Consider the following 26,558-nt stretch of genomic DNA (forward strand, 5'->3'; position numbering starts at 1 on the left):
ATGGATGAAGCTAAGGGATGAAGGTACAAACATTGAAAAAAATGTTAATGAAATAATCAAAATCCAAATTACTTAAAATAACCGTAAACATTTTTCAACCAATTATTATGTATACCACTTTATTTACACATTAATGAGGTTATTGCTAACTATAAGAATTTTTTTTTTCAACACTGAACTTAGCGCAACCTGCTGGTGCGTTTCACGTTCCAATTAAGCATCAGCATAATTCGGCATTGTGCGGCACTGAGTCGCATTATGCTCTGTAATTGGAAAACAGCCACAGCTAACTTCAAAGTTGCTTCAAACCAGAGCTTCAAAAAAGTTTTAAATGTGCAATAATATAATCTGTAAATATGTTATCTATACCAGTGCACAATAATTGTCAAATGATTATGTGCTTCCACGTCAACTTTTTTGACATATGTGTCTGAAACCAATTCACGAGTTTACAAACGTTAATATTTTTCACTGTATTTCAAAAAATCAAAATGATAAGCGTACTCAACACAATAGATACAGGCCATGAAGACATGATCCATGACGCAGAGTTAGATTATTACGGTCTGCGTCTCGCTACTTGTTCTTCTGATAACTCCGTGAAAATATACGATATTAAAAGTGGTACTCAGACTCTCGCAGCCGACCTCAAGGGTCATTTTGGGCCAGTGTGGCAAGTAGCTTGGGCACACCCCAAGTATGGTAACCTTCTAGCATCCTGTTCATACGACAGGAAAGTTATAATTTGGAAAGAGGCCGGCGAGTGGACAAAGCTGTATGAATACACCGGTCACGAAAGTTCTGTTAACTCTGTAGCTTGGGCACCAGCGGAGTATGGATTGATATTAGCTTGCTGCAGTTCTGACGGCTCCATTTCAATAATCACTTACAATAATGATGCTGGAAACTGGGATGTGAAAAAGATATCTGGAGCTCATGCTATTGGTGTTAATTCGGTGAGCTGGTGCCCAGCGATTTCAGCAGATCTGAGCTTAGATCCACTTACAAATAAAGAAGCCCCTAAAAGACTGGTGTCTGGAGGATGTGACAATTTAATTAAGGTTAGTCATGTTGCATAATGTTGGCAATATATGTGTTCAATCTTATGAGTTTTCTTGCTAAATAGTAATAAATTCATATAAATAAAAATCATTCAAATCATTTAGATGATTTATTAAAAGCATCCTACTCATATCAAATAAAAATTTTAAACTATTTATTAAATCTCACTTACGTATATTGTATTATTGTTATTGAATAATAATTTGATAACATTTATTAACAGATATGGCGAGAACAAGGAGATCAATGGGTGGAAGAGAATCGTCTAGAAATGCACATAGATTGGGTCAGGGATGTGGCTTGGGCACCTTCTCTGGGCTTGCAGAAGTCCATGATTGCAAGTTGCTCACAAGATAAACGTGTTGTTATTTGGACAAGCGATGATAATGTATCCTGGACGCCAACTATTTTGAACACCTTTGATGATGTTGTATGGAGTGTTAGCTGGTCACTGACAGGGAACATCCTGGCTATCTCCGGGGGAGATAATAAAGTTAGCTTATGGAGAGAGAGTGTTGAAGGACAGTGGCAATGCATTAGTGAAGTAGCCAAGGGCTTAGGGCAGACTTCCAATGATGAGAGGAGTACTTTGTGATCATACACTAATTGAATTTGTATAATTTTTTGTTCTTTTAATTCCTATGTAATTGTATTATTAAATAATTATTATTAACAGATTTGTTGTTTTATTATTATATGCAAGCAAGGCAAACAATGCCCACTATAAAATCATATAATATCATGTTTGTGCAAAATGCAAATGGTGATCACTGATCATATAATAAGCACATAATAGTAGTAGTAGTATTTTCGTTAAAATTCAGACTTTTTCCATTCAATTTGATGTTAAATACGAAAATATTCGTATTTGGCTTAGAAACATGTGTTGTCGTGTTTCTAAGCCAAATACGAATATTTTCGTGTACATGATATTAGAATGGGCCACAGGGCACAGACATGAGTAAATAATATACTACAATAGTCAATTTAAAATAATAATGTGAAATAACCATACACACAGAACACGTACATAATATACTCTGAGTGAAATTTAATAATTCGCTTAAACAAAGTTGACATCGGCTGACCATACATAAGGGTTGTAATTGCGTATTTAAATTAAACCGTTTCACCGCCTGCATGCGGAAATGTTGTTTATCATAGGCAGTCTTATCATTTATTATATGTACCTACTTAACTACTTTGATTTGTTTTTTTCATCACACTACAAAATAAAACGTGAATTTTTACCAAATTTTATTTACTTAGTTGACTATTTTAAACCCTCATGCCACCCACAAGTTATTCTATAACGGTGGATTTACATCACGGAGCATTTAGATCCAACGAGCGAATGCTCATTCTGACCCCATTAAGTCAAATTCGTTTAGTATAAACAGGCCTAAAGCATTCTTTCATAGTTCTTCTTAGTGCGTTCGAAAAGATTCTATGCAATGTTCTAATACTAAACAACATTGAATACGAGTTTTCGTTTAGCTCTCGCTCCATGTTCATTTTATGTAAATGCACTGTTAAACGAACATAGAGCAAGAGCATTCTTTCATGATCTTTTAGTGTAAACGAAAACTCGTATTCACCTTCAGCCTTCAATGTATTCAGCGTGTACTTGCCCGCGTGCTCTAGCGCCGTTTACATTGAGCGAGCGAGCATTTTTTAGAACATTTAATAGAATTTTTTTGTAAGAACAATGGAGGAATAGGAATGATCTGCGCCTGAACAGGCTTAGTGTAGACACACTAAAAAAATAATTAACATAGTGGAGGTAGAATGCGCATTCGCTCATTTGATGTAAATCTACTAATACAAAAGTATTTCTATAGCATGTGTGTCATTCTTGTACATATTATCATTACTTCTACAGACTGCAGACCTACATCACTTCCAAGTATCATAAAAATCTGTTCAGTGAAGGTCGCCCACCGAATAGAAGAAAAACTTGCTAGTTTTAAGCTATAGGTAGATTGTCAGAACTGATACATTTTTGCATAGTTTTAAATTCAGCTCTATCGTTTGTCGTAGAATGATGTTTTATGTAAAGGGTGTAGACAGGGTAACAACACAAAATTCGATATTCAGAAACGGCATAATAACACAAGGTATTATGACTACCTCCATAGAAAAAAAAAATGTAAAATTCTACAAATATAGAAATATGGATCTTCCTATTCATCTCTAATTATATTGCGAATTCTACTAAAGCAAACACTCCTAAGTGGTTAATTTTGCCGCCCTCACTCATGGATAGGTAATGGATACGAAATAAAACGAAACAATTACACAATACAAAAATTTTATTCATATTATCCTGATATCACATATTACTTAAATTAAATTCTATGAGTTCCAACAATAAGGGCATTTTGTAAAACTCTGCTATTGTCTTGAACGTCGCAAGCTGTGACTTGATTTCCTTTACAGACACCATGAGCGCGAATTCTCCCGCACACTCGCACACGACTGAGAGATTATCTCTTTTTACCTGTGAAAGATATTTTTTTTAGTTATTATTTAAATACTTTTTACATTTTAAGGGAATATAACACGACATTAAAATATGTATTTTGACGATAGAAAAGTGCTCCTAATCGAAGTCTAACTCAATTAATAAATATTTGAGTTTGATTATGTGGTTTTGAATTGATATGACTAGGTAGTTTATTTAATTTTAATCTTTTGCAAAATGGCTATAGCAGTCGATTTTTATACGTAAGCACGTAATAATACTTATAGGGAAAAAACACGAAACGAAATTTAAGATATTTGTACGGAAAGATTTGAGATTGACAAAAAGTCGCTTCCCTATAAGTTTTTCATATAATGATAATTTGTAATTTAAACCAACAATAAGGTTCATTATCCCTTACCTGATGACATCTGGTGCATATCAGATCTTGCAGTGTATAGGACATGGCACGTCGGTTCAGTATCTCAATGAGCCGCCACTCCAACTCTTGATTTTCATATGGAGTTCCGCAAGTTGGACATAAGCAGACCGGCCTGGATGTTGAAAAATAATGATTTATTTTAGTTGAAGAGACTATTTACATCAATATTTTATGTTCAAAGGAATAAAATTAGGAACGGTAGTATTTTAGACTGCGCATATTACTTGGACTAAAAATATTCTTAGTGGCTGACGACTACAGGCCGAACCTTGTAGCAACTACTCACAAACTTATTGCCACACTCCACCCACTCACAGTACACTCGCACACCACTCACACACATTCACAGTACACTCACACACACTCACAGTACACTCACACTCACTCACAGTACACAATCCATCCACTCACAGTACACTCGCACACCTCTCTCAGTACACTCACACACACACACTCACACACCACTCACAGTTCACACTCCACCCCCTCACAGTACACTCGTACACCACTCACACACCACTCACAGTACTCTCGCACACCACTCACAGTACACTTACACACCACTCACAGTACACTCACACTCACTCACAGTACACACTCACACTTGGTCGCTCGCGTCGCGATGCGCGTGCAAGCACAGGTCGAGATGGCGGCAGTGGTTGCACACTTTGCAGATCACTTCAGCCAACTCACAAGCCGCGCCTGCGCGCTTCCATTCGCCCAACGGGTTGAATTCACCCACACCCACCAGTCGGAGTAAGTTTCTGCGGAGTAATGTCACCTGGAAAATAATCATACATGTAGTAATTTTGGTCCTTCAAGCCGGATTAGCTAGGCAATGATGAATTATCTGTCAAAAACAGTTGGTATTTTGGTTGGTTTGGTATTGTTTTAATAGCATGGTATTAATTGCTTTAATGGCATTTGCAATGAAAATATGACACTCGATTCGAACATTGAATGGAACGATTCAAACGTTGAAAACATCAATTTGCATCTATTTTATTTAAACAACAGTTTATTTACGTATAATAAATCCTTCACACTCCATACCTGGTCTTCCAAAGCCTCGTCCAGCGAGAGCACCTTACAAAGGGCATTAATAAACAACAGCGCTGGAGTACAGCCTTCCAGCGCTTCCGGCATGAGACCGGGCTGATCGTCCAGGTCCGATAGCTTTAATGTTGGCATACGAGACCTTATCTTTTCTGTGATCCTGGAAATTTGGATTCAATTAGCAAAGATGAGAATTCTCAAAATTTGTTAATATTGACAATGACAAAAATGATTTAAGTGTTTCTCCAAAACTAGTTTTTATCATTAGTGCTCATAATGTGCTCCCGCCTCGCTAAATAAGTTTGAAATCTCTATAAAAATGAATCCCTATTTCCCTTAATCACAACTGGATCGATTTCTATAATTATTTTTTTGATGTGTTCGTTATTATCAGGGGAAGGGTCTTTTGAAAGAAAACCTCTAGAAATTTGCGCTATGGCTTTGGAATTGACACTATAGTGCCCAAAATGCACTACTACCCAAATAAAAAAAACCTTGAAATATTGTATATAACTCACTGGAAAAGCTTTTGCGACATATCAGTAGAGAGTAAAGTCGCTAGTTGTGTGGGTTGCGCGTGCGCAGCGCTCAAGAAACCAGCCACTGCGCTGCAGAAGTATTCCCGAACTGCTCCAGGGAGCTGCTTCGCAAGGTTCCACTGCATTGTTACTGCATTCTACGAGTGGATAAACGTGTTATTTTTAACGTGATAACGTTTTTAAAATCGTTTTAGTCGGGTGACATGTTCAGAAACTTGTGTCACACCAAAACCTCACGAGCGCGATCGCAGGTATAACGAGAGAGAGACGGACCGATCTCCCGTCTCATCTCGAGCGCTGCCACCAATAAGACGTTATCACGTAAACATCTCGATCGTAAACCTACTTTACAAACAACCAATTTTTGTGTAGTCTTACTAATCTTATCTTACTTCTTACTAATCCCTACTAATATTATAAATGCGAAAGTTTGTAAGGATGTGTGTGTGTTTGTTACTCTTTCACGCAAATACTACTGAACCGATTACAATAATATTTAGCACACATAGAAGGTAACTTGGATTAACACATAGGATAGGTTTTATCCCGGAAATCCCACAGGAACGGGAACTATGCGTGTTTTTCTTTGAAAATGCGGGCGAAACCGCGGGCGGAAAGTTAATATGATATAACTATGAAAGTTACCATATAAAAAATCTTGTAGACATTGTAGTAATGGGTATAATATGGTCAATTTTTCATAGAAGAGTACACAGGGAATTTATTGCAATAAATAATTCATTAAGAATAGCACTGCACTGTGTTTAAAAAAATATTTTTTAACTAAAGTCATGATGATAACCAAACTTTTTCCAGATTGTTGAGAAATGAGAAACTAAAACTAAAAACAAATTACCTCATGATCATCTCCCTCTTCAGAAGACTGCGGTACTTGTGAGGAACCAACTTCTACCAAACCTTCTGGCAATTTACCCTTTTAAAATAAAAATATTGTATAAGTATGGAATATCTTAATATATATAAATCCGTGTCACAACGTTTGTCCTCAATGGACTCCTAAACCACTTAACTGATTATAATAAAATTCGCGCACCATGTGCAGTTCGATCCAACTTTAAGATAGGATAGTTTAAACATGTAGGTACCACGGGCGAAGCCGGGGCGGACCACTAGTATCGATATAAATTATTGCATTTTTATTTATCAATTTGTTAAAATTTACTATTACCTGTATTCCCGCAAAATTAGCTTCATCCAGCCAAAGTAAATACGACCAGCATTGCTTGTATCGAATATCGATTCCATGGAACAATTCCTTATTTCTAATACTTTGTACTACAAACTCCACATATCCTGAAATCGTAAATAGATTTAAAATTTATTTTTTGCGAGTGTAAAAAAGATTATCTACTTTTAATAGTTGATAAGGGTAAACTATACGAGCGGTTTTCCCGCCGCGGGAATCCGCTTCTGAACCGCACTAGTCACAATTTAATATGAAAGTTGTATGCTGCATACTAGACTGCGCGGTGTCCCGTCGCGGTTCACAGGCGGGACAAATACGACCGCCGCATGCAGCGTCAAACCGCCACTGATAACCGGCGCTTTAAACTACACGGGCGGTTTCCCGCTACGTTACGTCGTTCGGCGCGGGACCTTGGCGCTCGCTCGTGATGTTCAAATGAACAGAAGACAGCGATAAATCGCGTCCCGTGTAGTTTGATGGTCTGCGGCAGCTTTGGCGAGCGGATTTCCGCGGCGGGAAAGTATAGTATGACCCTAAGTCAAATACAGGGCTCCTAATTGTGTGATTCTTTGATTTATTCTTTTGTTGAAGTGATTTTTTTTAAATATACAATCTCTGTTTAATTTGACGGATGCTCTACCCAGCAACGTGACAAATCCGCTTTGTTCATAGGTCTATGTTACAATCCACTAACTAGTTTGACGTTGAGTGACGTTTTTTTAAATCAACGTTCGGCCTAGTCATTCAATTAAATGTCGTCATTCAATGAAGGGCCTAGTCATTCAATCAAATAGCAAATAGCAACTTAATAAAAACACTCACCAATACCATCCATAACAGAGTTTTTCTTAGTGCACAATATAATTCTATTGAAGTCTGCGTACACGATTTGCGATCCGAGCCGTTTAAACTCAGCTACTAACATAAGGAACAACTTTTTCATAAGGTTATACAGGGTGCGTCTGAGTGCTGGATCGTAGAGCAGCGATGTAGGCGTTTTGAGCCACCTGTATATTGCGAAAAATATAATTTATACTTTGTTTAGTATTTACTATATGCAACTTTACAGAAATACGTCGAATCACGCGTGGTAGGGATAAGAAAAAGATGGCGCGTAACGGAAAAATGAACAAATGTTAACACTTAATTTTTTTCCAACCCCGATAAAGAAGTTTCACTTCAAAAGTTATAGTAACATAGGATGGATTAAAAAGAAATTAACACTTTAACGTATTCGCTTTTTTAATAATATTTTCTTAATAAATACCTATAAAAGTGTGATATCTGAAAGTCTGCGAACACATTCTTATACATAGTGACGTCTCTCAACCAGGACGCAATCATGGTCCGTAATATTTTGAAAGCGGCGCTGCATTGCGCCGTTTCGTCGTAGTTAACTGTTGCATTTGAACCTGTAATTAAAATTTAGCATAGACTAGATATTTTTTATTTCCTGATTATCCTTAAATAAATCTATACGTGCTCGTAGCAGTAGAATACTCAAATAAAGGTCCTGCTAGTAATTCTCTAAGTAGAAAAAAAAGATTTAGAAATATCATTAATTCTTATTGCAATCATTATTGTAGGAAAAGGCTCTTATACTTTCTATTCACTTAGTTCAGTCGTTACATAGTCATTCCAAAATAATATTCACATCATCTACCATCTTTCTACTTTACGTTTATTTAAGGTATCATTATTTTCATACCTGTGTTTGCCATCACGTCCTGTATGTTTGCATGTTGTGCACCGAATGACGTAGCCACACTCGTACCTTCAACCTGTCAAAAAAAGCAATAAAAAATATTATTACAAGATTAATATCAGCTAAACCGCATTATAACAAGAAAAAAATGATGAACTATGCCGTACGCGCCACTGGAACACACTGCACACGAAATGTACAAGCGATATTCGACCGTATCTATACCGTATAAGGTCCACAATCACCTGCAGTATGTGGTGCGCCTGCAGTAACGCACACACGCACAGCGCGTCCGTGTCCAGCTCCACGCACACACTGCACACGTGACACACCATGTACAAGCGATATTCGACCGTATCTATACCGTATAAGGTCCACAATCACCTGCAGTATGTGGTGCGCCTGCAGTAACGCACACACGCACAGCGCGTCCGTGTCCAGCTCCACGCACACACTGCACACGTGACACACCATGTACAAGCGATATTCGACCGTATCTATACCGTATAAGGTCCACAATCACCTGCAGTATGTGGTGCGCCTGCAGCAACGCACACACGCACAGCGCGTCCGTGTCCAGCTCCACGCACACACTGCCGTACGCACCGCTCGAGCTCACTGCACACGACTTGCTGTCTTCCACTTCGCTTACTAGCCTGTTAAATAATAATTATGTAGAGATAAACTACGATAACATGGCGCGCCCCTCCAAATTACTGTTTCAATGTGTGTAGTGACATCCTTACGAAGGAGTTTGTATGTAGTTGTACGTATTCGTCTTTAGTACTTTAACGTCCAGATTTGTTGGTCAACTAATCATAAGTTGCCGAGCGCCCAAGACAACGCACGTGTCGTTTTCATAGAATACGTCAGTGCAGCGCCATTACTAATAATAATGAGCGATTAGAGCGTGACTAGTCGAGCAACAAATCCGTGGATTTGTTTTTGTTTGACGGCCGTCTCATTACGCACACATGCGTTGTGAATCTTGGTGGTGCATTGTAAATACTTTCACAAATACTTTCAAACGTTTTGAATTTTGGAGGGGCGCGCCATGTTATCGTAGTTTATCTCTATTAATTTTAATAAAGAACAGTTATATCGTCAAGGCTATGAAAACTTTTGAAAACATAAATTTCAAACCAATCGATGACTTTCTGGAAATCATTTTATAATATGTTGATTGAAATAATGAGAGAAAATATTTTTTTCAGTATATATAAAATTCACATATACAGAAGCAGATTAATATTTTACGAACACGAAAAGGCATATTTACTTGACGATGGACTTTTTGTCACAGTGAAGTTTAACGAATGCCTACATTTACAAACAAGGTTTATTCTAATAAAGTAATGTATATTCTGTTGTTGATACAAGATTTGATTATTCAATTAAAAACCTACCTATTATCATCAATTTCCCGTCCACCTAAATCCGGTCGTTCCAAGTTAGAGCACCAGAGCACGAAGTTATGTTTGATCAAATGCCTTGCGTAGAAGAGATCTGCTCCGAACAACGTTGGATCCGCTGGCATATTGCCGATCGGCACGTGGAAATATCTATGTAAATACAATGTATTGTATGTAATACACAAAATTATAAAGTGTATTTATTTTTTATATACAAAATGTAGACTTTATGAAATATTACGTTAAATTACTTTCAAGTGATACGAATAATTGTAAGTACGTTTAGCCAAGTTTAATTTGCACTTAACATTAATATCAAAAATCCTCAGAAAAGAAACGGGAAGAATTTATAAAAAAGAGCGTGTGTGTGTCAGAAATGAAACTTCTTTGGCAAGATTTCAATACCAAAAACATCGCCTTACTGCATGACATGACGGTATTGCCATGACGCGACATTTGAAATTTTACTCTCAACGCGCCTTAAGAAGTTTCACTTCAAAAACATACTAATCCACTATTCACACAAAAGTTTTGTTCAAGAGGAATTTACAAAAAAAAATACTAGACCATTTGCACATTAAACCTCACATTTATAAAGTATTACCTGCACTGTTCTATAGTGAGATTCAGAACAGAGTCCAAATTAAGATAATGCCGCACTATAGCCCGAGCGCCGATCCGCTGCCACTCCAGTGTATTGTACAGAGTTTCTACGTCTCGAACGTGTAAAGGCACCAGCGGGAAGTCCGAGAGACCTGGATTTTTTTGTAAGAAATATTATACGGAGGTAAGGAAAACAAGAAATGTTAAGTTTGAAAATGCAAAACTCTCTTGAAGTAAGGGTTTTTTTTTCTTAAAGTGAATTTACTCAATAATTAAATGGATATCGAGTGTAGCTAAATAAAACAAGGAATTTTAAGAAAATCGCAAAATCCCACTCTCGAACATATAATATGAAGAGAAGGAGTTTTATTCTAAAAGTAAATTTGCTCAATAATTATATGGATATCGAGTTTAAAAAACACTAATCGCCAGATTCTGGAACTGTATCACTTGCATTTTTACCAACTTGGGGTCAAAGGAATTAGCCGTTAAGTTACCCGTTTAAAAATAAAGTTTTTAAAAGTAGAAACTGCTCGCGTTTAACAGTGACAATTTACCCCAACTAGAGAAAACATTCGCAGGATAATTGTAAACCAAAGTCCCTTTTCCAACTATAGGATAAACCCACACTCACCCGGCATTAGAGCTAATAAAGCACCACTGGATAATGATGTCTGTAACGCCAGTACAGTGGGCCCACACTTCTCGTCTCTATACCGTTACAGCGCCCTCTGTATTCCTAACTTCCCGGGACTTATTTGAACCAAATTTCTTAGTCCCAACTATAACATAAACCCACACTTACCCAGCATTAGAGCTAACAAAGCACCACTAGATAATGAAGTTTGTAATGCTAACACAGTGGGCCCACATTTCTCGTCTCTATAACGTTGCAGCGCCCTCTGTATTCCTAACTTTCCCAGGACTTATTTGAACTAAACTTAGTCCCAATTTTAGGATAAACCCACACTTACCTGACATTAGGGCAAACAAAGCACCACTAGATAATGAAGTCTGTAACGCCAACACAGTGGGCCCACACTTCTCATCTCTATAACGTTGCAGCGCCCTCTGTATTCCTTACTTTCCCAGGACTTATTTGAACCAAATTAGTCCCAACTATAGGATAAACCCACACTTACCCGGCATTAGAGCTAACAAAGCACCATTAGATAATGAAGTCTGTAACGCCAACACATTGGGCCCACACTTCTCGTCTCTATAACGTTGCAGCGCCCTCTATATTCCTAACTTTCCCAGGACTTATTTGAACCAAATTAGTCCCAACTATAGGATAAACCCACACTTACCCGGCATTAGAGCTAACAAAGCACCATTAGAAAATGAAGTCTGTAACGCCAACACAGTGGGCCCACACTTCTCGTCTCTATAACGTTGCAGCGCCCTCTGTATTCCTAACTTTCCCAGGACTTATTTGAACCAAATTAGTCCCAACTATAGGATAAACCCACACTTACCCGGCATTAGAGCTAACAAAGCACCATTAGATAATGAAGTCTGCAACGCTAACACAGTGGGCCCACACTTCTCGTCTCTATACCGTTGCAGCGCCCTCTATATTCGGACTTTCCCAGGACTTTCCCAACTATAGGGTAAACCCACACTCACCCGGCATTAGAGCTAACAAAGCACCACTAGATAATGAAGTCTGTAATGCTAACACAGTGGGCCCACACTTCTCGTCTCTATAACGTTGTAGCGCCCTCTGTATTCCGCGGTATACTGCTCTTGCTTCCGTTTCCACTAACACTTCCCAGTTTAATTCTGAACCTGGTAATGTAGCTTCTTCTGTGCCTAAGTTTATTCTGGAAAAAAAAATATTTTTAGTACAGGGTTTTTTAATTTTTTAGAAATAACATAGAGTGTATAAATATTCATTTTTTTACAACTATCTTAAGGTATGTATAAGTTTAAATTTTTAGAAGTACCCTACAATCCGTTATAATTCAAAAAGTACCTGATTTTATATTTCGGATAATTTTATTTGAAAACTTAACAAATACTACAAATGACCATATTTAAAAATATACTTATATTTACTTACTTAGCAGTTCTTTCAGCAGAATACAATGTGCTCATGTTAGGAACTTGATTTGTCTTCACCGTGTCAAGAACAAAAATATACGCTCGTTTGATTGGTCCTAAAACTAGAGACCACATACTTCGAGTGGAATTCGGTGCAGAATGTTGGTACAGGAAGATGTGTTTTATCGGTGATACATCATCCTATGGAATAAATAAAGTTTTAAGGGAATAAACTTAGGATATACATAATTGATTAAAAAAAATTGACGGCATAATAAATTGGTGCAGGATAGAAATGGAAATTTGTGCTGACCTGTTTTTGTAGGTATGGTTGATGTGCAACACTTTTAAACTGTAGTTGACTGAGCGTAAATGAGTCCATGTTATTCGATCCGAATTGTATTAATCTGGAGTTAATACAAGAAAAATTAATAAAAAAAATCAACAAAATAAGAATATTGACATGTTTATTGGTATAAAATAAATACCTTCTAGCTTCTTGCTGGTCTACAGTACAAATACATCCCAGTTGCACAAGAACTCTGAACTCCAAGCTCATTTGTGTCTCGTATATTCCTTCTATTTCTGGGGCGGATAGCTCGCTCATCAGTTCTCTGAAAAAAATAGCATCATTGGTTTATATAAATTTTAATTTGCTTTATATAAAAGTGGTGTAGTTCTCGCGTACAATGGTAACTTTTTCGAATGCCTGAATGAAAACATTCATAAAACTTTAATTTCATGAAAAAAACCGCTTCATCGCCATATAATATTTATTCTAACGTGAAAAGACACGTCACTTAAGCTTGTGCTCGTGAAATCGATTACGTTATGCGTGTTGGAGAGCCGCAGGGGCCGCACGCGTCGCGCGGGGCTGGAGTGTGCACATGCGACTCTCACGTACATATAGCGTCACAGCTGTGCTTCCATTTAGGAGGGATTACGAATATGAATAGATTTTGACGTGACAACGTTTTATAATTCGATAGAGCCGGCTGCACGCACGAAAAAACATGACTCATGCGGCGTTACCTCGCTCTGAGGCGTTCCATGTAAGGCTTGAAGTGCAAGCGAGAGCGCGGAACGAGCGACAAAGAAGCACAATCGGACGTTGTCACGTTCAACCATCGTCAGAAAACCGACTTTACAGACAATTATTATTTTTTCAACTCTTTCGTTTTCATGTGGTCGCACAGTGCACACGTACTGTCGCCTCTCCCGGTAGAGCAGCTCGGGCACGGTGTACTGGTACAGGCTGTGCGCGGGGTGCGCGCGGGGCAGCACGCGGGTGCACTTGCGCCAGTACGGCCCGCTGTCCGCACTGCGGGCCACGCGCCGGTTCACGTAGAACACGCGCGGTACCGTCAGCTTGATCTGATGCAGCTCGGTACCGACCAGCGCCCACAGCCGGAACAGACCGGGCTCACCCGTCTCCGCTATCTGCAAAAAGTAGACATTTTTTTTCGAATAATCTACGAATACATAACATGCGAAATAAAAAAGAGCGTGTGTGCCGAGAACACGTGTCAGAAGTGAAACTTCTTTGATAAGATTCAAAAATACCAAAATCGTCGCCTTACTCTATGACGTGACGGTATCGCCATGACGCGAGCTTGAAATTTTACTCTCAAAGCGCCTAAAGAAGTTACAGTTGAAAAACAATTTTAATTAAGAAAAAATGGTCCTTCAAGCGGGAAAATCAAATAACAAGTAACAAATACTTTGCGTACTCTTTGCATAGCCGCGTTTATAATTTTATTACACAATTTTATTACAATACCTGAATTATCTGCCATGGAGTATTTAGTAATGTGCGTTGTGCTCTTCTTATAAATCCACCCAAGGTGTTTGAAGCGCCCACAGTCTTTGGCAATACTGCATTGTCTTTATCCAATTTACCTGAATATCAATTTAAAATTAGTATATTGAAAGATTAGTAAAAAAATATGAATCTTGTAAAATGTTACCTTTTTTACTGCGGTTATTTAATCCCCTTTGATCTATTTGCCATTTCCATTTCTTCTTTTGAAAAACAATCCAGGCTAAGCGTTCCTCCTGTAAGGGATTTTAAGTGTAATTTCTAGGATGATAAAAAAAACATTCGAATAAAGCTATTTTTTGACATAAATTTAAAATATTTTTTTTTTCGTTTATTTACCAAAACCAAAATAAAGTAAAGAAATTTAAACAGGTAAAATACAAATTTAACATTAGAATGGCACAAAAAGGTCCCCACGTCAGCAAAAATTACAGAGAAAGTTTCCGTAACAATGGTTTTCAGAAAAAATAAAAAAAAAACTAAACTGAAAAGTGTTTTCTTCAATAAAAAGATTACCTTCGTATTTCCAAACGGTGGCGGTGGACCAAGTGCCTCCCGCCAAGTGGCAGCTTCTTTTACTGGAGATTCTTCCCTTTTCCTTTTCACTGTATGAACCATCGGCCTTATTTCTTTGTCCGTCTGCTCTTTGCCGATATCTTCCATGTCTATTATCCCATTCTGACCATAAAAAAGGAGTAATTTAATTTTCTTTTTAATTAGGAAAGAAATTAATAGTAATTTTGATAGGAACAAATAAATGTACAACAGAACATTAAAGACTACAAACTTGTTTGGATCTGTTTTCTGTCGTAAAGTCAACAAAGGCCTTTGTTTACTTTCGGAAAAATTCTAAAGGGATTTTTGAAAGAAATAACCTTTACCTCATCACCATTACTAGTGGAAGGTTCCTCATCATTGCCATCTCTCACTTCCTTAGGCTGCACACTGAACATATCTGTTATTTTCCTTGTTTTGAACTTATCACTTTTAGCTAACATTTTCTTGTGCAACCAGTCTGGATATTGTACGCGTGGTACTGGATTGTCCAACTAAAGAAATTAATATATTATTGAAATTGCGACGTTTGCCTTTTTTTTCGAAGTAAGTTATTGAAATCTTCATATATTACAAGCAAATCAAAAGCTTCTAATTGATCCTTCGAGTCGAAGTTTTCCCGGAATAGGTTCCAGTTCAACCGATTTTGATGAAAATAATGACTGGACCACAAATAAAAATTTATCAAGACATTTTCCTCTTGAAGAAATCTTAATCTGTGCATAAATTACAAGCGAATTAAGCATATGAAAGACTGATATTTTTTTTTAATTGATCCTTCGAGTCGGATAATCAATCTTATATATACTTTACTTACTCCTTGCATAGCAGCGGGTATAGTGATGATCTTCTGTATAGCGCCACTCAATCGCTCGATATAATATGCCCAATCTAGCACGTCCCTAATATCGATATCTTCAGATATAGTGTTGTCCTTTAACCATCGACGCAAGTGATGTCGTTTGACGGCTGCTGGTGACTGGAATATCGCGAGGGGAATAGCTCTCTCTGTGACCGGTGCACCGTCTGGTTTACGGGATATGATAAATCTGTTGAATACAGTTAATCAGCAATGTTAAAAAATTGGTTGTTTGTAAAGTAGGTTTACGATCGAGATGTTTACGTGATAACGTCTTATTGGTGGCAGCGCTCGAGATGAGACGGGAGATCGGTCTGTCTCTCTCTCGTTATACCTGCGATCGCGCTCGTGAGGTTTTGGTGTGACACAAGTTTCTGAACATGTCACCCGACTAAAACGATTTTAAAAACGTTATCACGTCAAAAAAGTGTCCCCGTGATGTTTCGCACATTTTATAGCGAGCGTAGCTATAAAATGTGCGAAACATCATGATAATATAATAAATCACGTTTAAAATCCATTTGAGTCTTTACTTTTCTTTGTTTCTTTCTTTCTAATATCTAAATGTGAAAAAATCTTTCAACAATTTAAAGATTAATAAATCTTTACTAGCAATAAGGCAATATCGTAACAAGCAAATTTTCACCTTACAGAAGAAAAAAGACACCACAATTTTCATAGAAATAATAGACCAAATAATAACAATAGATGATACGTAACTTACCTACAAGCCAATCCAGCATCCTTAACCATTTGGTCACCAAGAAACTCCGCCAATCTCTTAGCTGTGGAAATCGACGTTGACTTCTGTCCCCCATAATCTTCCAGTTTTTTAGACATTGATCGATTCTCCGAAATTAATTCAAATAGTTCAGAATCGGGCATATTTGAGCCTTTACTGTACAATACATCTAGCCAGTAGTCGGCTACTTTAGCGACAGCTCCGTAGCAAGACTTTAAATCATTCCCTTTGAGAAAAGCCTCGAATACTGACGATTGGAAGATTTTGATTAATTGCAACTCGCCACGACGTTTTACTTCGAAACCTGTTGACAGAATTAAGTATTATTTACTGTAATGAAAATTTACGAACACTAATAAAAAGAACCCTCAAAAAAAATATTATCAAACACATATTTGGAGATGTACAGTGTTGCAAGTATTTGTATTCATAGGTAAAAAATACGTTATTTTACATTCTATTTAATATACTACTGCAATAAAAAACTATACATCTTAATATATATAAATCTCGTGTCACAATGTTTGTCCTCAATGGACTCCTAAACCACTTAACCGATTATAATAAAATTCGCACACCATGTGCAGTTCGATCCAACTTGAGAGATAGGATAGTTTAAACATGTAGGTACCACGGGCGAAGCCGGGGCGGACCACTAGTATTATAATAAATTTTTCCTAACCTTTCAATTCTGCTAAAGACCCGTCAAAATTAAAAACAGCGTATCGTTTCTTCAATTTCTTCCCTTCTTCTTTAGAAGCTGGCAGAACCATAGCAAGATAAGGTCCATCTACTTCAAAAAAGATGGAATTTTCAGCACGTTTTTCATATTTTTTCTCATCTGGATCCACTAATTCATAATATTGATCATTGGTGAAATAATCCTAGAAAAATACCACATATAATACAATTCACAATAAATAATTTTAGTGTAGAAATATCAGAATTCTACTCTTACCTTAACCATGGCATTCAGAACAGCATTAGGATATGACACATTTATTTTCTTTTTCTTCTGGTGAGTGGTATGTACTGTTACATTTTCTGGGAAAGATGAGGGTAGAATACACCAAATACCTGAAAATAGTTAAAAAATGTATAAATTCCTGACGTGTAAATTCCTCAAAAATGAAAAATGTTCAATTTTTTTACAGTATTGATTTAGTATCAACTGAAAATTTGAAATTTATTTAACTAATATTATGCAATAAGCTCTTATATGTAAAAGGTGTCTCTAAATTATGACATTATCACAAACCTTTTTCCTTCCTCTACGAAAGCTTTAAAAGAAGACAAATTAAATATAAAAGCCCAAAAAAGTCCTTAATAATCAATAAAAATATATAAATTATTATATTTTTTACCCCCAATACGTTTGAACGGAGTGCCATTGGGGAGGGTCTTTAAATTCAAATATCTCGGACACATATTGACCCCTAGACTCAGAGACGATGATGATATTGAAAGGGAACGACGGGCACTGGCAGTGAGGGCAAATATGATAGCTCGTAGGTTTGCACGTTGTTCTAATGAAGTTAAAAAAACCCTATTTCGTGCGTATTGTACATCTTTTTACACGTGCAGCCTATGGGCTAGTCATACTCAACATTCTTACAGCTCGCTCCGTGTTCAATATAACAATGCGTTCCGGGTGTTAATGGGGCTGCCCCGTTATTGCAGCGCATCAGGGATGTTTGCAGAAGCTCATATAGACTGTTTTTACGCTACAATGCGAAAGAGATGCACATCCCTGGTGCGCCGTGTGCGGGACAGCCCCAATGAAATCATGCGCTGTATAGCGAGTCGGCTCGACTGCTGGTATGTGAACCACTGCTGCAGACTGTCTGCTTCCTTGATAGCTTTGTAGCGGTGGAGTACATTTCTAGCAGTCATAAATTTTATTTTTACTAACATAATTTTTAAGATAATAATTGTTACTAACAAAATGAGTCCTGGTTACTTGAATAAATAAATGAATTATTAATTATTATTATTATTATATTACCATCAGTGTCAAGCTCAAGGGGCCTGCCAACTTGTTCAATAATCTCTCTTGCTCTCATGATAATGTTCGCGCCGGTGTAACAAACTATACCGGCCATCTCCATACTATGCCACCTAGCTCTGTTGTGTAGGCAAAAAAACAATTAAATTTAATGGCAACGTTATTAACACTAACTAAATATAGGTATATTGTATATGTGTAAATAACACTGTTGTGTGTTGTTGTATATGTGTAAATAACACTGTTCGTTTGTCTATATGTCTGACTGTCTCTTCTTCACGCCTAAACTACTGATCGGATTTAGATGAATAATAGTACAAATATAGTTTGAGACCTGCGAAAGGACATACGATAATTTTTATGCCGGAAATTCCATCCGAACGAGGATTATGCAGATTTTCCTTTGACTACATTAAAATAATAAACAAGTTTCAGTCTGCCAGATATCAATTTAATAAAATTATAATCAAAGTAAAGAATTAGAGCGATATAACTGAATAGCCCCATTTCCACTCGAGACCTATCAAAGTACCCACATTTTTTTAATTTTCCTTAAATCTAAATCACACTTACCCACGCCTCATCACGTATCCATAAAACGAGTTCAGAATACACTTATGTGCCAATTGCAAGGAATCATATAGCACTTCTCGACTTTTAGCAGACTTTATTTCCGCCGCGTCTCCGCTCGCTACGGCCGCTGATACTAATGCTTTAGCCTGCTTGTTTAGCGCTTTGTATTCGTAACGACGATCCCTGTAGAAATACGGGAAATTTTGTAATGTCAGAGTAAAATAGACTCTATGTCCTTATATACATAAGGTAAATTAGGAATTTGTAAGTATAAAGTAAAATAGACCCTATGCTAATACAAATAGAACAGTGTTTAAATAAACGTGTTATGTCCATTAGGAATGTTGTAATGTCAAAGCAAAATAGACCTTATGACACTGCGAATAGAATAGCATTTAAATACACAGCAAATTACGAGGTATAATCTCTGCCATTTAGAAAATTAATTCTTCTGAGAAGAAAAAAAAACAACTCCTTGGAATGTCAAAATATTTCACATATTATGTAAATACATAATAAATACATTTAAGTCAAATTATTTTAAAGAACCAGATTGCTTATAGATTGCTCTGCTCTCTTTTGGACCACACTCATAAACCCAATAATGAATATTCTAAGTAACAATATAAGTTAAAAAAAATTACCTGAAAGCTCTAACAGTGTCCACATAGAAGGAGTTTTCTTTTTGACAAATCGTAGTAGTGCGAACTTCCGTGCGCGTCACTTTAGTCTTCTTGTAGGCGACCCTACAATAGTCTGCTAATCTCTTCTTTTCATATCCTGCCTATAAAGTAATATATGCCTTATTATTTTAATGACAAAATGTACGAAGTACTTGAAAGGAAATTTCATAATTTAGTAATGTTTATAGAATTGAAAATTGAATAATGAAATAAATTTAGGTCAAATATCTATGTAGAAATAAAATCATAGTACATAATATTATGAAACATGACATTCTGTTTTCACCAATGGATACGTTAGAAAAAGGTTTTTAAGTTATAGATAACGCGGTGAAAACCGCGGGCGAAAGCTATTTTAAACTAATCTTAATTGGGATATTACAAAATAATACTTTTTGTCAAAAATACCTGTTCTTCCTTAGGCAAAGAATGAAACGCTCTAGGCGGCCCACCAGGGTGTAATGGCGGGAATTTCTCTGTCTCCAGTTGTTGTTGGATACGCTGATATTCACTTCTTGTCGCTGGTACTGTAAGGAAAACAAAATGGTATTACTAACTGGACAGTTTATTCTTTCAGAGAATTAGAAACAACACATTAAACTGTGTGGATTGGTAAATTGCAGAATAGGTTTCGTAGGTTTAACCCCTTGACCACCGAGCGGCCCGATCGGGCCACGACACAAATCACAATAGATTTTCTATTGTGTTTGTGATTCCGGGGGCTGAGGCATTAAAGAATAGTTTCTGTAATAAATAAATGATTTGATTTGACGATTTGAATAAAAATCGAGACATGGTAAATTTATTTTTTGTATAATTGTGATTCATTATTGTATCACACGTAAGCAATTTACATTATTAGGTAATTTCTAAAAAAGGTAAACTAAAAGGCCCTCATGCCATGCCCTCTGTAAATTATCTAAAATTATTGTTTGTCCACCAGTAAATTTTTTTTGTCACTGAAAAAAAAATTTTTTTGAAGTGAAACTTCTTTATCGGGATTGGAAAAAAATTTAGTGTAACATTTTTCCGTTACGCGCCATCTTTTTCTTATCCCTACCACGCGTGATTCGACGTATTTCTGTAAAGTTGCATATAGTAAATTATTTTTTGAAAAATAAGGTCATAAAGAAGTTTCACTTCTTACATGTGTACACTAGTACACGCACACGTTTTTTTTTATCATGTATCTGACTCACAATAGTCCCCCCTCCACATCCAGTCCATGTGCCGCTGGCAGTCCGCGCCAGGCTTGTTGTAGTCGCACACCGCGCACACGCTCGCACACACCATGGCGGACGGTTGGAGACTAACAAACAAACAAATTATTGAGAGGTCGCCTCCTGATCGAATTTTTTCCATTATTTATAAATTTATATTTATAAAGCATTTGAATGTCATAAAATCAAAAATATCTTATACATATAAGGGATGGAACGAAGTTACTAAAATAACTAGCTTGCTTTCTATAAGAAAGACAGAGAAACACGCGCACGCCACACGGTTGAAAATTATAGCGAAAAGTGTCGTTACAATTTTTGTCCTAATTTTTTCCGTCTAGCCCCCTTTCGCGACGCGCGATTAGGAACTTCGTTCCAACATCTGGATAATAAAAAGCTGGCTCATTGTGTAAAAATAGCTCACAATGCGTTGGTCGTTGTGGTCACAGTGAAAGACGTGATTTTAGAAAGCAACTCGATTACAACCGAACGGGCTTCGCGAAAGAAAATGCTGTGTTTTCTTGGTTAACTTCCTTTATTATTCTATCACAGAAGACAGAATAAACCTTTGGCCGTATATTATACACTTAACTTTCTATCATTGTAAAAGAAAAAAACCCAAAACGTAACAGGAATAATTCTTTTTTAATAAGTCAAATTACTAACCGGTTCGTCAATATAATATTAGGGTACATAGCACCAACGTCCAAGTGGTATATGAGCGGATTTTCGTCTCTCCTTGGATGGTCTCTCATATGTTCCAACTTAGCTTTGATTTCACCGCAAACTTCGTCAAAATTCGTCACTAAATCCAGGGGAATCCCCTCTTCGACCTCTATGGCGTGTTTCATGGTTTTCTCTATACCATCTATCAGTTTGTCCACCGCTGAAGGCACTATGCGAAACTTACATTTGATGTCTGCTCTAAATACACCTAGAAATGTAAACAGAATAGTCAATACACAAAATAGAAAAACATCAGATATATCAAAAAACATTTCTTAAACAGTTTTAATAAAAGTATGATTTCGTAAACAACTAAAGGAATATTACGCAAACTAAAACATTCTGCTGCTTAAAAGTTGGCGGCTTAAAAGCGGACCAAACATTCAGTTGGTAACTGTGAGGTTGGGAAAGAAATAAAATTATATGATAAGTTGGCAAATGATTATCGGACGAAATAAAATTCTGCGAAACGTTGGTTGGCAAGTGAAAATCTGTCGAACAATTTTTTGTGAAAAGGCAGAGAACCAAAGAGGTATATATAGAACCCTGCTTTTAATTCCATTCACATACCAGACTCCAAAGCCTCCACATGTCCCCCCACATATGTTTCTGTCTCAAGCACATGGCCATCTGCAGTTAACTTATTAAGTTCCTCCACTTGCTTGTTCGGGAACACTATGTTCGCGTGGAATGCTTCCACCATGAGCAGTGACTCACATAATGTGCCTGAACCTTTGCGGAGTACCTGAAAGTCATTATTATTAAGCTATTGCATAGCTTCTATCGCGGGCCTTGAGCGCGGGGACCGAATCGAGTAATTCCGTAACGAAAAAACCTCACGCTCCCCACTCCGACGGGCACGGAGGTGTGGCTTGAAGGCATAGCATGCAATAGCTTTACCGCGGCAGTCCCCGAGTGCCACACGTCTTTTTATATTAAATGCGTGCGTGCGTGCGTGTTTTCCTGCGCGTGTGTGTGCGTGTGTGTATGTGTGTGATGAATCTAGGTTTTTTAACGAGAACACACAAAGATAATGTACAAACAATTAAAATTGATCAAAAAGTAAAACAGAGGAAAAAAGGGATAAGTTTATAAAACAGGGAGTATATTAAAAAAATTAAAGCATGTCCTTTTGTAGTAAAATATTGTCTATGTTTAAACTTGAATATTAAATTAATGACACACAATACAAACCGTAACAAATTCAATATATTAAAACATTATGCAAGTCTTACCTCATCTGGTTCCAAAGGAATGATGGTGCATAAAGCAAATATGAACGGATGGACATACTTCATGTACAAATAGTAAGTGGCTACTGCGTCAGATACTGAGTAGTTTGAGAGTACCTGCATAAGAGCATACATTATAATAACGAATTTGAAAAAAGTTTTATAAAAATAAGGTGATTACGATGTTGAGAATCCCCAATTTAGGGATTTTATAATTTAAGCATGTATTCATTTTATTTATTTTTTTCGCTATAAAATAAATCATTGTATCTGTGTGTTGAAATATTTATAGAAGGGTCGTTTTATCAAAAATACTGCATATAATCCTTCACCTAGTTTTAAAGATATAAGTATGCATAGGGATAGACAGACAGGGACAGACGGGAAAGCAATTTTTTTCATATAATATCCACTTTATTATTTTCCCTTTCGAATATGTTAAGCCTAAAGTCACAATATCATACAAACCTGTGGCTGTTCAGCAGCCATCCTGCACATATCTTCCGGATCTAATTCCACTGGATCATATCTTAATTTTGCTTTGGCCACTGCTTTCAAACCTTGCGACCCGACTGGTAAGTATGAATCACGTTTTACCCAACTATGAAAGGAAACATTGAAATTTTAGTGTAAGATGTGCTTTCAATGAGAAAATTTTTTTGAAATATGAGGGTAGCAAGAAAATTAATTTTAAAAATTATTATTGTGTAAGTATAACATTCCCTTTACTAATGAGTATACAAAAACTGCTGACTTTTTACATGACCAGTGCAAATAAAAAATCATACATGGGTGAATGAAGTTACACTTTTCTTGATTTCATGAACATCAGACAAAGACCCTTCCTAAATTTCAAAGAAAAACTCGATACAGCGACGTTTACAAAACATAACCTTATTTCATTTATCCAAATATTTTCAAAAACAAAAAAAAATAAAAAATATCTATTCAACAATCTCGACATAATTACCATAAACAGTCCATATGCATAGCAGGTCTACATGCGTAGGTGCCGTCTCTAGCGGCTATCTTACTGAAACCGATCTCTTGCTTCATATCAAGCCCTAATATCGCCGCGCGAGCTTCGACGAATGGCCAATCGAAGAAATCACCTAAAAATAAATAAAAAAAAAACAATATATTTTTTGTAAAATAAAAAAATGTCTTTTTTAAAGCATTTCGCCTAATCTTTAAGTTTATTTAAAAAACACAATTGCTGAAAACCCTTGTAACATAATAAAGGAGCACTAAGAAAAAAATATATAAAAAACATTATAAAAGGTGTTAATATTTACCATTGTAAGTAACAAAAATATGGGGCTTTACATCCATTATGTGATCAAAAAACTTTTGTATCAACGCTAACTCATTAACTTCATTGAATATAATGAATTGCCTGAAAAAAAATAAAGAAAAGTTTAAAAAATACAGTACTAAAAAATTATTTATACTTTTACTTAAAATCAAATCAAATAGTATCAAATAGTATAGAAAAAACAAATAAGTTTTTAATTTACTCCAATTAAATAAAGCTTACCCTTCAAACTCAGGCTTTGGTGTGTATTCAAAATCTTCAACATCAGTTGATATTATTTCTCTATTCGTAATCAAAAACCCTTGACCGTCAATCATGTACGATATCATCATAATTTGGTCCGTTTGTGAATCAGGGAATTTTAGCGGTAACTTCGTAGTTTCAATATCGAACGCCAAGACAATTGGATCCGGTCTTTCAAGCAGATCTTCTCGTTTTGTGAAAATCGGTGTTTCTGTGCCTCTGGACTTAACAGTGTACCAGGTTCCACAGAATATCTTCATGTCGATTGACACTCTTACATGGTATGGGACATCATGTTCTCTGAAATCAGATAAAGAAAATATAATTTATAAATTAACTAGCATCTTCCTTACGGCTGCTTTCGTGTTTGTTTGTTATAAATCTAAAACATTCTCGCATTTGCAGTAACATGCAAAAAAATCTTAAAAATCGGTCCAATCGTTTTGTAGGAGTTCAGTACCAAAAAGAACATGCAAAAAAGAAATATTTAGTAAATATGTTACAGTTAAAATGTGTTTTTTATTAGAACACATTTTCAATAGTTAGAATTTGTTGCCACTAAATACCTTTGTTAGAACTTGTTCTAACTTCCATTTACACTTTTTAAATTGAGACTTAACAACTTAAATAATATTTTAATATTAAGTATAATCAGTTATTAAGTGTCAAATATTTTACCGTATGTCCAGAATATTCTCCATGTGATCTGTAGTTTTTTTAGCATGCTCTATTGCTGCAGCACTTGTAAGTGCGTTTGTTAACATTTCAGCATAGATTGCATCTTTCTTCTCTCGCTCTTTATTTTTGTTCACTGCTGTCAATATCTCCCTTCTTACTTTCATCATTTCATTTTGGGACATGAAAGATAGTTTTATGTAGCGCTGTTTTAAACCTGACAGGTGATTCAGCTGAAAATTTTAAGTCAATTTATGTATCACAGAGTTCATAAAAATAAATTACTTAACAACAAATTTGATGTTTAGATAAATTGCTAATAGACACCTTATACATAAGTACGCCATATACATAAGTACTCCATATACATAAGTATGCCTATAGCTCATAATGTTAAGTTATTAACATAAGTTACTAACCAAATCCAGATCTTCCTTTTCAATAACTTCTATCTTATGTATGGTGCCAGCAAACTTCTTAGACAAGTACTGTATAACTTCCTGTTCACATTCCTTACGGGCCATTATCAAGAAGTAGGGTTGAAAAGTCAATGATATTTTGAACCTAGCACCATCCATCTCAATGAAATAGTAATCCATGGCTGCAACTAGCCTCTTATCTTCATCAAGTACTTCAGCCTGCAAATGTTAATAGAATTATGTGAAAAAATAAAAGGAATTCTAACAACTCTATTAATTTGAAAACACAATATTAATTAACTTTTACTTCAAATTTATAAGGATGAGAAATTAAGCATTCATAAATGATAATTGAACATGAATGAATACAGGAAAACCAAAGAAAATACATATTAAACGAAGATTAAAAATATAATATTTATGTGATTATTTTAAAGTATGCAAATGGTTTAAGTCCAGAAATTCTGCAGAACAAAATAAGTTGAATTGATGCTATAAAAATTCTGAGGATTTATAAATGTTAGGCTAATAAACTCACCGTATGCATATTAATAAGATAGCCGGTACGTTCTTTTGTATCACGAACTCTATCGAATCCATACTTTGAGTCGATTCTATCATTTTCTATTGCTATCCGTATTCGTGATTCTGAAGACTCCTCTCTGTAATATACACAGTACTTATAATTAATTGTTTATTATATTCTATTTTTATTGTGAAAGAAGCGTAAAGGGGACTGAATAACATATACCTTGGCCCAGACGAGGATCCTGGCTCTCTCCGTCCATAAGCATCACTTTTATCAGCTTTATATTTACCGGTATTTTGAAGTACCATTGTAATTAAAGTTATGAATGAAGATATCCCTTTTTCACATCCCTTTCAACATCCAGGGTGTTGTAAACCACTGTAAACTTTTCAAAATCTTACTGAAACATCAGTTTAGAGTTCATCAG

General features: G+C 36.2%; 2 protein-coding genes across 2 annotated transcripts; one reads left to right on the forward strand and one right to left on the reverse strand.

Moving 5' to 3' along the window:
* Positions 1–403: 403 nt before the first annotated feature.
* Sec13 (nuclear pore and COPII coat complex component secretory 13) lies at positions 404–1,739 on the forward strand. Its single transcript, XM_089706563.1, has 2 exons — positions 404–1,061; positions 1,286–1,739. The coding sequence occupies exons 1-2, from the start codon at positions 492–494 to the stop codon at positions 1,655–1,657; spliced, it is 942 nt and encodes a 313-aa protein (XP_089562689.1). The 5' UTR covers positions 404–491; the 3' UTR covers positions 1,658–1,739.
* A 1,617-nt stretch (positions 1,740–3,356) lies between these two features.
* Positions 3,357–26,558, reverse strand: PolE1 (DNA polymerase epsilon catalytic subunit 1). The gene is made up of 42 exons (XM_089706694.1): positions 26,354–26,558; positions 26,141–26,264; positions 25,603–25,821; positions 25,187–25,416; positions 24,488–24,808; positions 24,246–24,346; positions 23,921–24,062; positions 23,419–23,551; positions 22,954–23,067; positions 22,289–22,463; positions 21,659–21,926; positions 20,972–21,081; positions 20,181–20,299; positions 19,734–19,873; positions 19,090–19,272; positions 18,517–18,635; positions 17,470–17,588; positions 17,194–17,395; positions 16,494–16,815; positions 15,728–15,959; positions 15,237–15,404; positions 14,872–15,033; positions 14,504–14,591; positions 14,317–14,435; positions 13,744–13,976; positions 13,025–13,150; positions 12,850–12,943; positions 12,556–12,737; positions 12,120–12,316; positions 10,492–10,642; positions 9,882–10,037; positions 8,999–9,131; positions 8,479–8,551; positions 8,038–8,182; positions 7,593–7,777; positions 6,753–6,877; positions 6,420–6,497; positions 5,543–5,700; positions 5,022–5,184; positions 4,571–4,749; positions 3,948–4,080; positions 3,357–3,562 (listed from the first exon to the last, which is right to left on the reverse strand). The coding sequence occupies exons 1-42, from the start codon at positions 26,437–26,439 to the stop codon at positions 3,395–3,397; spliced, it is 6,675 nt and encodes a 2,224-aa protein (XP_089562820.1). The 5' UTR covers positions 26,440–26,558; the 3' UTR covers positions 3,357–3,394.

Source organism: Colias philodice, chromosome 18 (genome assembly GCF_061535455.1).
Source record: "Colias philodice isolate Cphi_HAF_F1 chromosome 18, ilColPhil1 Martin Lab GWU primary, whole genome shotgun sequence".
In the NCBI taxonomy this organism is placed as follows: domain Eukaryota; kingdom Metazoa; phylum Arthropoda; class Insecta; order Lepidoptera; family Pieridae; genus Colias; species Colias philodice.

Bases quoted from the DNA above. Each gene is read 5' to 3' on its own strand.
- Sec13 (XM_089706563.1), top strand. From the start codon at position 492: ATGATAAGCGTACTCAACACAATAGATACAGGCCATGAAGACATGATC. The intron at 1,062-1,285 runs GTTAGTCATGTT...ATTTATTAACAG, and splicing joins GATGTGACAATTTAATTAAG to ATATGGCGAGAACAAGGAGA.
- PolE1 (XM_089706694.1), bottom strand. From the start codon at position 26,439: ATGGTACTTCAAAATACCGGTAAATATAAAGCTGATAAAAGTGATGCT. The intron at 8,552-8,998 runs GTGATTGTGGAC...TTTTTTTGACAG, and splicing joins AGGCGCACCACATACTGCAG to GTTGAAGGTACGAGTGTGGC. The intron at 6,878-7,592 runs GTGAGTGTTTTT...TTACGATTTCAG, and splicing joins CTCTGTTATGGATGGTATTG to GATATGTGGAGTTTGTAGTA.